This window comes from Pundamilia nyererei, unplaced genomic scaffold (assembly GCF_000239375.1).
Source record: "Pundamilia nyererei isolate P.nyererei 1_Seehausen unplaced genomic scaffold, PunNye1.0 scaffold00252, whole genome shotgun sequence".
Lineage (NCBI taxonomy): Eukaryota > Metazoa > Chordata > Actinopteri > Cichliformes > Cichlidae > Pundamilia > Pundamilia nyererei.
Window position 1 is genome coordinate 321895 of NW_005187653.1, and position 10353 is coordinate 332247.

General features: G+C 42.3%; 1 protein-coding gene across 4 annotated transcripts; it reads right to left on the bottom strand.

Moving 5' to 3' along the window:
- Positions 1 to 554: 554 nt before the first annotated feature.
- slc16a6b (solute carrier family 16 member 6b) lies at positions 555 to 9489 on the bottom strand. 4 transcript variants are annotated; one of them, XM_005749638.2, is made up of 6 exons: positions 9446 to 9489; positions 4702 to 4949; positions 3411 to 3554; positions 2537 to 2665; positions 1531 to 2448; positions 555 to 1451 (listed from the first exon to the last, which is right to left on the bottom strand). In XM_005749638.2, the coding sequence occupies exons 2-6, from the start codon at positions 4931 to 4933 to the stop codon at positions 1192 to 1194; spliced, it is 1683 nt and encodes a 560-aa protein (XP_005749695.1). In that variant the 5' UTR covers positions 4934 to 4949; positions 9446 to 9489; the 3' UTR covers positions 555 to 1191. The 4 variants fall into 4 exon arrangements, with proteins under 4 accessions (XP_005749695.1, XP_005749694.1, XP_005749696.1 ...); XM_005749637.2 differs by lacking the exon at positions 9446 to 9489 and adding an exon at positions 8162 to 8462; XM_005749639.2 differs by lacking the exons at positions 4702 to 4949; positions 9446 to 9489 and having other exon boundaries at positions 2537 to 2822; positions 3411 to 3475.
- Positions 9490 to 10353: the final 864 nt, after the last annotated feature.

Below are 10353 nucleotides of genomic sequence, written 5' to 3' on the forward strand. Positions count from 1 at the left end.
AGAAGGCCGGAAGTGCGAGGCTGTGAAATTGGACGGTCTAGCCTTTAGTTTTGCGTCGCTGCGGTCTCGGTGGAGTTTAATAAACTCGGCCATCTGCTCCTTGCTATCTGAAATATAACAGGACACTGGAGTAAACTCTCGACTGTCTCACACTTTGACGTTTGACGTTTATTCAGCTGACAACTACAAATTTAATCTCAGCCAAACCGATTTACAGGAACAAATAAAACACAAAGCCAAACAATAACATTTTAAGTTATCTAAGCGACGTATATATCATGTTTAACCTGAGTAGCCGTTTTTGAAAACAATGTGCCGGGAGTCCGGTGTTCTCACCGGCTCTAGTGACCCTTGACCTCCCGGTCAGCTATCGAGCTGGTGGGTAACAGACATCTCTGAAAACGTCGGAGCGCTTTTGCAAATATGTGGTGTCTTGATAAACCGAACTGATATTTAAAGTTTAAAAGGCTGCTTTCTCGCCTGAAAATATGCTAAAAGTTTATTTTGTGACCCAAAAAGAATAATAAAAGTAATATTAAAACTTAGTAGCGGCTGCCATTGTTGAAAACTGGAATTGGCTGGGCTATGAATTCTGGGATAGGTTGGGGCATGAAGGAGACGCCCTTCAAATCCGGGGAAATGAAGGTCCCATTTCCGGCTGCATTTGGACATATTCAGCCTTCAAATGCGGCCTCCGAAGGATGCGACATAGGTTTTGGGACACAGCTACAAAGATGTACCCAGGCTGGTTTTACCAAATGGAACCTGTAGTTTCTACTATATTCACAAAGTGATCAACATGAAGGTTTCTTGAAGTGTTAAGAGTCGATGCGCTCTCTTTTCATGAAACGTTGCTGGATGGTTGCATTGCTAAAGCTCACAGAACAGAGGCTAAACCCGGAGTTACATCATGATAGCAGTTCTCTATACAATTCACACATTGCAAAAGAAAGGTTTTACCCTAAACAGACAGAAAAGTGTGGACATGTGCTCACGGATGTTTCATTGGTCTCATGTAAGATTGTTTTCTTCACTGGAAGAAGTGAATTTCAAGTTTGCTGAAAAGTGGAAATGCGACACCTGAGATTTTCCAGCCGTCACTGGTGTTTGTGGCAATGACGCCTCCTGCAGTACATCTGCACTTGTTTGGTTGACACTTCTGTCCATTGTGATGCCACGCTGTGGTTGGACTCAAATAACGCAGCTGTCCTGATCCTCACCCTGTCCAACTGGACTGTCTTCTGGGGCCAAGTCCACCTCCAAAAAGTCGGCTTGGTCACTATTCTGAGATATTTTCACCTCTTCTGCATTCTCTTGGACTCTGCTCCCTCTTTGGCACGTTCTAGACTTGGCAGGGCCAACCAGAGCCAGACAGATGGCACTAAGACCTGTGCCTGCTGCACAGGAGTAGAAAGCAGCACCATAGTTGTCAGTGATGTCCACCAGCATACCTGGGGAAAAATGAGACAGCTGTTAAGACTTTATACCCAGAGATGTGTTAAATCAAACCGAAGAAGTAGGCGCTCATACCTCCCAACGGTGGTCCAGCAAGTGCAGCAAAGCTCTGAATGAAAACATACACTCCCACAGATGACGGCATCTTCTCGATGCCCACGACATCTTCTTCAGCCAGCATGGGAATGTGCGTGGAGCCCACAGTGCCCATGATGAAGCCAAAGAAGCCGGAGCATATTGCCAAACCCCAGAACTCCCACACGATAGTGAAGGCCACCAGAACCAAGCTCATCAGAACCACACACCCCAACAACACCAAGGTCTTTCTGAATCGGACTTTGTTTAGCACCACTCCGATGAGCAAGCGGCCGAAGATGTCAGCCACAGCCATCACAGACAGCATATAGGAGGCCATGGTGGATTCCACACCCCTGCTTTTGCTCAGTTCAATGATGTAGAGCTGTGGCGCAAAGAAGCCAAGAGTGGCGAATAGACCGAAAAGGGAGTAACAGATGAAGCCAGGGTCTTTAAGGACTGAGAAGTCCAGAAGTTTGGAACCTGTGGAACTTACAGGGCCCCTATCTAGCTCTGCCAGTTCCCCCTTGTCCTCACTGACTTGAGCAGAAGGCATGGACAGTGATATGTCCTCACCGTCTTTGTCCGGCACTTTGTCCTTCCACTCCATCAGAGCTTTGGTTTCTCCTTCTGCATTTCTCAGGTCTACATTTGAGGCAGACAGGGAGGTGACACCAGAGTCCTGTGAACCTTGGGAGATGTCCGAACTGATGGAGGTTCTGGTTTGTTCATTTTCCAGCTCGTAAACAGCCTGCATCTCTTTCATGGAGAGCGTCTCGTCATCATGTTTCTTTAAAGGTTCTTCCTCGATGACGATTGGACGAAGGAGAACCCCACAGCCAATCACAGATGCTTGAATTATACCTAGAATAACTAGACAGAAGCGCCAGCCAATATGCTCCTTCAGTGTAGTGAAAGCTGTGGAAAAATGGGAGGTACGAGGAGAAGAACAATCAGAATATAGGTCACAAGCCATTTCTGATGTAAAGGCTCTTTTATCACTTACCTGGGGCAAATACAAACATAGCAACAGATTCTCCTGAAGAAGCCATCGAGGTGACGAGCGCTCGCCGTCCAGAAAAGTACTGGGCTAGGATGGTGATAGTGGGGAGGAAGCTGAGGCAGTAGCCAAGGCCTGTAAAGAAAGGAGAAGAGAAAAAGGGGACATGACAGCCACTGGTCCGCATGGTAGAACACTGCTAGGGGGTGGGTCAAAGATTCAGGGTGTCAGGCCACTCCTTTGTCAAAGATGGTAGGCTGCTTGTGATGACTCGGGTTTGCTACAGCTGCTGCTGAAAGACAAAAGGCATGTAAAGACAAAAAAAAGAGAGACGGGGGAGAGAGAAGGAGTTGCCAAGTTAGCTGGAGTCCACAGGCCGACATGGTCATTAGGGTGGGAGAGCTAGCAGTGCTTTCTGTCCAAGAAAAAAGCAAGTTAATGTGCCTTGATGACATTTCACTCCACCAACTGGTTCGTCATTCAATCTGTCACTTTGGTTAAGTCAATTTACTGCTCTGTCTTCAGCTGCTTCAGTTTTATTACACCTGATCCCAAAGTACAATTTGTGTTTTGGGAACTATTTTACTTTCCTGTTCTGCTCTGTTCTGTCAGTCCTGGACAGCTAAGACATCAGAGTAGACCTGACTGGATGGTGTTTGGGAGAGGCCGTTCACCTCTCACTCATTGCACAGTTGTGGAAGAAATACATTGTAGCAGATTTTGTTGCTCACACTGCTAGGAGTCCCTTTAGATCAAGTCAAAGAATTCACAGGGTGTTAAATAAGACAAACACATCTGCAAAAGTAAAGCTCAGTAAACGGCACACTGTGGTGACAAAAACAGACACAGAGGTGTGGAAAAGCTTGTGTCTTTTTAGTACCTGCTACAATCCCAGTGGTAATGTACATCTCAGTGACGGAGCTGGTAAAGGCAGAGGTGATAGTTCCCAGGCTAATAAGGAAGCCTCCCGTCATGACCACAGGTCGATAGCCAAAGCGGTTGCTCAGCATTGTCGACAGCGGAGCTGAGGATGAAAATCACAACAGCAATGTATTGTTATGTATTGTGATACGCATCATAGGCAAAGTCTAATACCAGGAGGGGGCCAAGAATTGATCCTTCCTGATATGGAGTCCATACAGGGCTGGACTGGGACAAAAAATCAGCCCGGGCATTTTGACTAATGACCGGCCCACCATGGTATAGTAGGAAAAGCCATTTATAATAAACTTAAACCTACACCATCCTCCTTATTCTGGTATTCTAAACAGTAGTTAGCAAAAATATAAAACAACCTAATTTATAATTACATATACCTCACTTATAGGGTTGCTAACTCCCAGCAAAAAAAGAAAAGAAAAAAAATAGGGAACCACTCCCCCACCCTCTGCCTCAAGATGCTTAACTGACAAAAATGTTTTTAATTTAATGCACTTATAAAGCAAATGCACAGAAACCTATCATTTTTCTCCAGTTATTAAATAGATTCAACATCTTTCTTCAACAGAATTGCAGACTGCACAGATGGTACCTTCCCAAAGGAAAGAATACTATAACTTAGTAGGGTATATATTACTAAATATTTACTGAATACAATAATGGATTTCTAAACATTTTACATCAGATGAAAACTTTGGTTGTAAGATTCAGATAATTATTTAATAAAAGCGAGACATTTCGTATGAGAATAAGAAAGAAAAGTATATCTCTGTGCCCCCCTCTCCCTGTTAATGCCCTACCTGCCCCCCTGGCAACACTTTGCTAGACCCGCCCCTGCACAGTTACCAGCTGTCAGCTGCTTAGAAAAGGATCCTGGTGTTATTTGTCTCTCAGAAACAGTTCATAACTTCAACTCATCCATGTCTCCTAAAAGGTAAACCTGTTTCTCCATCACAGCTCTGATGATCCAGTAAGGACATCTCCTGGTTTCATCTTCATGTTTCCCTCTCACCACATATCCAAACCGACATCATGACCAGCAGCTTTACAGCTGTGGCTCCAGCAAACATCAGCTGATACTAGAAATTAATATTAAATAAATTCTAACAACAGCTGATCAGGGAGGTTAGGGAATGGGCCCTGACACTACCTCCTGGCTTTGTCTTACATTCAATTTGTCTGCATGCACAAAGTCTCTTAAAAACTTAAAGAGTGCAGGAGAAGAGACTGACCAGAGAAGGCGAAAACGAAGACACAGATGGAAATGACCCACGACACACGACTGTTGCTCTCCCCAAACTCTTCCATCAGATCCTGGAGGAAGACACCCAGGCTCTTGATGACCCCATAGGTGCAGACCTCCACTAGGAAAAAAGCCAGAGCCACAACCCAGCCCCAACCACCATCGGGGACCTCTGGGTAAATGTTTGGACCCAGACAACTTTGGACATTGGGTATCTTCATTGCTAAACCAAGTCACCTGCAGGAAGAGATGGAAAAAACAGTTATAATTGGAGGTCAAAGGTGAATTTGCTGATTTTGGGCCAATTGGCAGCAGCAGGACTTCAGCAGAAGCAGAGATGTTTTAAATAAAAACAGCCCTTTGCTGCTGCTGAGCACCAAGTCGGGCACATTTAACAGAAATAGCACTGGTTAATAAAGAAGAACCAATACTTTGACCGTAAAGTAACTAGTCCATTTAACATAAGCCCACTCCATATACCTCAGTGAAACCACTTCCTTTGTCAGATGTACTACACAAAGAGAATAAGAGATAACAAATTTAATTACTCACTACACACAAATCCAACCAATCTTACTGTACCCGCTTGATTTCACTGGAATAAAGAAATTTAAATATTAAACTACAATTTTGTAAAAATGCTGAATCTCTGCTTTTGCATTGTTTAGAAGACAAACTAAGGTGGTCACTTATTTTTAAATTGGCTCTTTACTGTAAAAGCCAGGGTAAGACTCGAGTGGGTTGAGTTTAGAACAGCCTGTGCGATGTATTTCTTTCATGTTGACACACTCTTATTCCATTCTTTGCACACTTAAAAATCAAACCAGGAGTGTTTTCAGGCAGCATTTTGTCTGCACAAGGTCTTTTACCCTGAAAGTTAACTCCCTCATCTGCTTTGTGCAACTCTGATGCACATCTAACAAACTCACACTGAAATCACAAGTTAAAAAGTTAAAATAAACATTTTTAACTAATAAAACTGATTTTAATGTCACAAATTTAATACACCATTTTCTTATACAACTACAGATGTTTTGGTTCACGGGTATTAAAAATATAGTTATCTCTAATTAACTGCCAATTTAACAATGTTTGGTCTGTTTAACAGTGTGAATATATTTAAGTCCTAGCATGAAAACTGCAACTCAAGTCTACACTACTCGATGCAGAAACTATCTGCATTTATTCTTTAACCTGAAAATCTTCAAGCAAAAAACTTTGATTTAAAGTAAAGTCAACTTCTCCTTAAAAACACGAAGCTTTCCAGGTTTGAGAACAACTACACTTGTAATACCATTAACAATGTAACAAACAAACGAATGTGTCAGTCATGAAATTAACTCTTAGATGAGCCTGAAAATCCACCTTTCCCAAAACTGATGTAAAGATATTATTTAGAGCTGGGCGATATATCGAGTTTTTAAAACATATCGATATATTTTTATACGAGATATAAGATGTAACAATATCCTTTATATCGATATAGACTATGTTACGTTATAATTATAGTTGTGGAGCCGCAGGTTTGCCTCTCTTTCGTCCACTTTTGTCTCTACGCAACGTTACTCTGCCTCGCCTTCACTGAAGACAACTCCCCCTCCTACCCCATCGCTTCACGTGCAGGCAGCGACAAGACGGACACGGCAAATCTCCGTTAACGAGTTACTGCGCATCGCCCCATGCGTGGGGCTGGACGGCGTCAACGTGCTAACGAGCTAAACATGCTAACGAGCTAACCGCGCTAACGAGCTAACAGCGCTAACCCTAAAATCCTTTCATTCTCTCAAAAATTGATAGCGCGCCTTATGTATGAATTCTGGTTGTGCTTGATGGCCGCGAACCGATTTTATGTGGAACACGGTGCTCAGCAATCTGTCAAAAATGTTTGAGTACGACTTTGGTAAGCTACGGAGCTGCACCGCTTGATAGATTGTCGGCGCATTACGGCTACCGAAGAGCTTCGCGGAGTGATACGTACTGTGCATCAACGTAATATTACCGTACTGTGTGTGTATAAGGACCATAAATGGCACCTGTAAGAGACGTGGTTATGAAGCGGATTTCAAACTCCAGGCTATCAGTCACACAGTAAAACTTGGGAACAGAGCACATCTGCAAAAGTAAAGCTCAGTAAACGGCACACTGTGGTGACAAAAACAGACACAGAGGTGTGGAAAGACAAGGTCCATAATTTAATTTTGAGTAATTTTTCATGTACATCTGTGCTGTATGTTAATAAAAGTGCCTGTGTGACATCTGGGACACAGCTTTGACTAAGAACTCTCTTTTTGTTCTTACTTTATGGCTTTAAAAAAAAATATATCGAGATATATATCTTATATCGCCATCCAGCTAAAAAATATCGAGATATGAATTTTGGGTCATATCGCCCAGCCCTAATATTATTTATTAATATTCTTTCCCACAGCCTGAAATATACATAGCTAAAATGAATTATGATTCTTTATATTTGAACCCTTTCCAGTATATCTACGTAACGCCACTGGTTTTTATGGAGAACAAAACTAAAAAGTTTTCTAAAAGTTCTATAAACTACATTCAAACAAGTGGTTGATTATTATTTGTACTGGGCCCTCAGATCAATGATCAGTAGCAACATTGATTTTCAGGCATTATTAATTTTTCTGTAACGTCAGATTTAAAAAGAAAAAAGTCTCACTTGATGTCCTAAAAACAGAAATGGCAGCTTAGAAAATCATTCTGGTTCAACACTACTATGCTTAAGTACAACACTGAGGTGCATACACATCACAGATCTGCTGGAAACTGACAACAATGTAACATATTGTTTGTTTAAATAGTTTAACCTGTTACTGTGTTGGAGCAACTGTAACCCACATCATTTCCTTAGGGATTAATAAAGTATTGTGATGATATGGTAGTACTGTGGGAGCATGTGATCAGAATTTCTCATCATCTTTGAATCATTAATAAAATAATCAGAACACCGAGAATGACAGGATGGTTCCGACCTTAAACAAGTAGTGTACAGATTATTAGACACACACTAAATATGGACAGTAGAACAATGAAAGCTGCCTCTGCCAACTTTAAAAGTAAAATGTTACACAGTATGAAAAAGATACGGCCTAAATACTGACGCGGTATCCGTTAGGGCTGCCTGTGTTCGACATATCCGCAGTGCAGAGGAAGGATGATGTCAATATATCGCGTCCGTGGGCTTTCTTACCCACTAAAACACAGCGCAGAAGTTATTTCTTGACTCCTGCTGCTATTAACTGTGAAAGGTTTCTAAAAATGTCGCTTCATTCGAGTCTTGAAGTGATTTCTGTGCGCCTTTGATAGAATAATAAATACTTCAGTAAAGTATAGTTCAGATAATAAACCTTAGAAAATGTTAACATTAGGCGCTACCGCTGTACCGACAGCATCCTACCGCCGGACGGACCAACGTAGGTCGGACTTACCTCCAGAGCGGTGAGGGAGGACAGCCGTGTGATGGAGCAAAGTTCTCCTATCTCATGATCATTATAGTGGATCTGTGCGGTTCGGGGCTGTCTGGACGAACACTGGGCGGAACCTTTCTCAGACTGTAATATCTACGTATTGCAAACAATATGTGAAGAATGAAAGTGGTCCGGCTTAGACACAAAGGCGTCCAGGCTCAGGGAGCTGCATCTTTTGTCTTCAGCGGATGATTTCCTGCCTGCTTTGGCAGCTCTTTACCGGCTCAAGCCGGTATTCAAACGCGGGCGCGCAGGTCTGGACTTCGTGAACGCGCAAGGTTCCTCGTGCAACATAACTGACGACACAGAACGTCGCGTAGTGCCTGCAGACCGGCGCCGCGCCCGGTACCGTGAAAAACAACGCTGCAGACTGAGCTAATTGTTCCTAGTGGATGAGGTGCGTTGGAGGGTACGTTTGAGATTCACAGCCATAAATAAATCACCACGACACACGAGCCCACGGTCAGTGTTTATCGGTTTAACACATTAAGCACATGAATGGCTTTTACATGGTAGACCTGCGCGTACTTTCACATAAAGCTTCCCTCGTGTGAGACGCTTTTTATCGCACATCGCTGCAAATCATGGCGCGCGCTACAAGCCCGCGAAGCGCGCGGCTGCCACAAACAAGTTTATTCCAGTTGGGAGGAGGTTTGTACCAGTCGGGCTGGAGGTCTGTGTGTGTGTGTGTGTGTGTGTTGGTTTTCCGAATAAGACAGTCGTGTTATAATGTATATGGCCAACAAACTGAGGCAAATAGAAGAAATACGAGCATCAGAGGACCGAAAGGCTTCTTCCCACACGTGTTTGTTTCTTCACCATTAACTCAGCACCACGAGCTTAGAACATTTATAGATTACTACAATAACTACAAACCTGTTCCACTCTTAATCAGTAGAAGGGACGCAGCTTTCTAGTTCAGCAGATATTTGATAAATAGTCCTCATTTAGTTAGTAATGCATAAATGTTGCACGCCTCTGACCGACCCACAAACTGTGGTTGGTACTGGTGGAAGCATAAAAGACAAAGAGAACATCCTGATATTTTTTAATCATTCGGTTTTTTCCACTACTCAAGTAAAACTTGAATAATGAAAAAGTAAAAGTGCTGTGAAAAAACTGCCAAGCAGTTCCAAGATACACTAGATATTTTTAGTTATGATTTAACCACTCACATTTCAGGATGGTTGATGAGTATCAGCATTATTTTTGCCGGTTTTTTGTTATAAATAATGAACAACTCACCTTTCTTTTAGCTGTGACAAATCCTTTGACTTATTTGAAAGAGGTGCCCTGACCTGAAATACTTTTATGTGTGATACAGAGGTGTGGAAAGACAAGGTCCAGCCCTAAAATCTGATAGGACACCCCAGACAAAGCCAACCCTGCTCCAAGAAAAATAGATTCCCACAGAAGGATTTGAAGGAAACGTGTTGTCACCCAAAACTCTGTTACCACAAAGAGGACATTTGGAAAGATCCAGATAATATTTGTCTTCACTGATAATGTATGTTGCAGTGATAATGTTACAAATGATCATCTTTACTGGGGAAAAAACTGAAAAAAAAAATTAAAAAATGGGGAAATGACAGCTAAAGAAACCAACAACATGCGCTTACAAAACTAAATAGAACAAATATCGTTAGGAAATGTTTTTGTCTATGTCAGTTTGGTTGAATTTGTCAAAACAGCCTACCTGATGAGGCCTTGGTTGAGTATCTAGATGTCTACATGAGCAGGAGTTAACTGCCTTTTATTTTACCTCATATTGTTGCGTTGTCCTTATTAAACATTTATCGAGGGCAACTACCGCTCACCATCAACAAAGCACCAAACAGAACGTTGGTGGCTTGATTGATCATTGATTTTCAGTAAATTCAGTTCTATTCCTAACACAGTTGCTTAAAGGCGCTTTATACTGTAAGGTAAAGCCCTGACAATAATACAGAAATGTCCTAGGACAATATACTGAAACCCAAAATGCACCTACTGTAGTGTGATTGTGACAGAAAGTGCTCAAAGGCACAGTGTATTTAGTCTGTTTTTCTCCAAAACACCGTCGTTGCCTTATTTCCTCTCTTGATTTCCACATCACTTACTGGCTCCTGAGTTTCTTTGTCCCTCCACTGTAAAATTAGTCCCTCATGAATACC

Excerpts from the sequence above, each read along its gene's own strand:
- slc16a6b (XM_005749638.2), bottom strand. The coding sequence starts at position 4,933 with ATGAAGATACCCAATGTCCAAAGTTGTCTGGGTCCAAACATTTACCCA. Across the intron at positions 3,555-4,701 it reads CTTCGTTTTCGCCTTCTCTG|CTCCGCTGTCGACAATGCTG; the intron begins GTCAGTCTCTTC and ends TTTCATCCTCAG. Across the intron at positions 1,452-1,530 it reads TGCTGGACCACCGTTGGGAG|GTATGCTGGTGGACATCACT; the intron begins GTATGAGCGCCT and ends ATTTTTCCCCAG.